Genomic DNA, 2,138 nt, shown 5'->3' on the forward strand with positions numbered 1-2,138 from the left:
AATTAAAAAAGAAACAAATATTAAATTGGAAAATGGCAGGAATCAAATGGCCTGCGAATCTGGAAAACTGTTAGCAAAAATCTGCAAGGTATCTTGGCCAAGTGTCTTCTACTCTAGCCTCGAGCTGACCAAAGCCTTGTGAGTGGATTTGGTAGATGGAAGCTGGAAGAAACCCATCATATATATATATATGTATATATTTATGAGTGCGTGTCCTTGTGTCTGTGTTTATCCCCCCACCATCACTTGACAACCGATGTTGGTGTGTTTATGTCCCCAATAACTTAGCAGTTTGGCAAAAGAGACCGACAGAATAAGTACTAGGCTTACAAAGAACAAGTCCTGGGATCGATTTGTTCGACTACAAGCGGTGCTCCAGCATGGCCGCAGTCAAATGACTGAAACAAGCAAAAGAATAAAAGAAGATGATTGCACTGATACTCACGATTTGTAAATATGGAATACTGACATTAAACGCTTCATTCATTGTGGCATTCCAAACCACCCGGATATTTGTGATATAAAAAGTACCAAGGTTACCCTGGAATGATTAAAGACATTGTTAGCAATCGAAGGAATGTGAGATGTACAGGTTCTGATGCCAGTTAAATTTCAGCGAGTTAAACCATCGCCAGATTGCAATTGAAGTTAACCTTGGCTTTGTATAATCACTGCTGAGTTAAAATCATTCTTGAGAGTGTGGTTCGTTATGGGGAGGTGTCTTGGAGAAATGCTTATTGATTAAATTTAGGGTTGTGTTAGTGTTTAAAATTTATTCATGTATGTAGAACATTGTAAGCAGGTGTGGATATTTAATTATTTTCGGTTTTATTGGATTTAATCTTTTGCTTGACAATACAAAAGTCAAAATTTAGTCCTAATAGTTTCATGTGTCAACTTTTTTGTCATAAAATTTTCATGAGTTCACAGAACATTATAAGTTGGTAGCATGTTTTAGCTGATCAGTTTCTTTATACTTGTAGTTGTTGGTTATTTAGGACATTTCCCATTTGTATTTGGAAGGTGGGAATTATTAGTCAGGCATATTATGGTGTTGCTAGTCTAGTAATTTGTTTTCCCTGTGCTTCGGCCTTCACAAATGGACATGGACAGGCATAGGAGTTGTCGGTCTGCACATTGCTCTCTTGGTGTTCATTGTTCCATAAACAATTTGATTAAATATGTAGAAATTATTAACCCTTGAGGTTTATGGGTGTCGGGTGTGGGTTATGGGTTTATGAATATCTCTTCAAATCTATTTCAAACGTGGGTATTTTACAGTATATTATTGTAGGCCTCTGGATATGTGTGAAAGTGGGTCACAGCTATGATCACACCTATAGCCATGTCTGCACTTACATATATGTGTGTGTATATATATATATATATATATATATATATATATATATACACACACACACACATATAATCACACTTGCATACATACACACACACACATACCTGGTTGCTGGAGAGATTCCAAACACCATTGACTTTGCTGCACAGTTGTTCCAATGGCAGTAACTTCAGCTCTTTGTTTTCTATCAGGGCTCCTCTTAGTTTCAGCTGACGGTACAGCCGAGTCGTGTCGTATGCTCTGTAATACATACAAATATAATACCTAAATACATGCTCTGTAATACACACACACACACACACACGCACAAGTACCAGGAACTACATAATCCAACCAAGAACAAGTCCTTTTGTTTATTATGACTATGATAGTCTCGCATAGTTTGAAAAGTAAGGGTGACATTGATCTTCCAACATTGGACATTTGTGAAGTATTGAAGCAATTATTTTTGCTCCTGGATATTCTTCCTAACGGGAACAATTCATTAATATAAGAAGAAAATGATTCAAAACCTACCTGTATATTGCAATAACAGATGTGAAAAGTCTTGGAGACCCCGGCACCTAAACAAACCAATATAAAATACATGTTTCATGACTTTACAATGTTTAAGGATTTCATAAAAACACAAAAAAAGTCTTTTAATGTCATTTCCTGATTAGTTTCTGTATTTTCTTGTTGTTTAGCTCCAAGTCAGTTCTGATCTGAGAGGAGATCTTTGAAGAAATGTTCTTCCACCTTTGACCATCTCATCTTTTTTTCAAGCAGTGTATATATATAT

General features: G+C 36.1%; 1 protein-coding gene across 1 annotated transcript in view; it reads right to left on the reverse strand.

The window, feature by feature from the left end:
* Nucleotides 1-2,138, reverse strand: part of LOC106871256 (Bardet-Biedl syndrome 5 protein homolog) — a 14,823-nt gene that overhangs the window by 4,391 nt on the left and 8,294 nt on the right. Inside the window, 3 exon segments of the mRNA XM_014917616.2 lie at nucleotides 434-541; nucleotides 1,462-1,597; nucleotides 1,874-1,920. Coding sequence (XP_014773102.1) covers nucleotides 434-541; nucleotides 1,462-1,597; nucleotides 1,874-1,920 — 291 coding nt within the window.

Source organism: Octopus bimaculoides, chromosome 9, assembly GCF_001194135.2.
Source record: "Octopus bimaculoides isolate UCB-OBI-ISO-001 chromosome 9, ASM119413v2, whole genome shotgun sequence".
Classification (NCBI taxonomy): domain Eukaryota; kingdom Metazoa; phylum Mollusca; class Cephalopoda; order Octopoda; family Octopodidae; genus Octopus; species Octopus bimaculoides.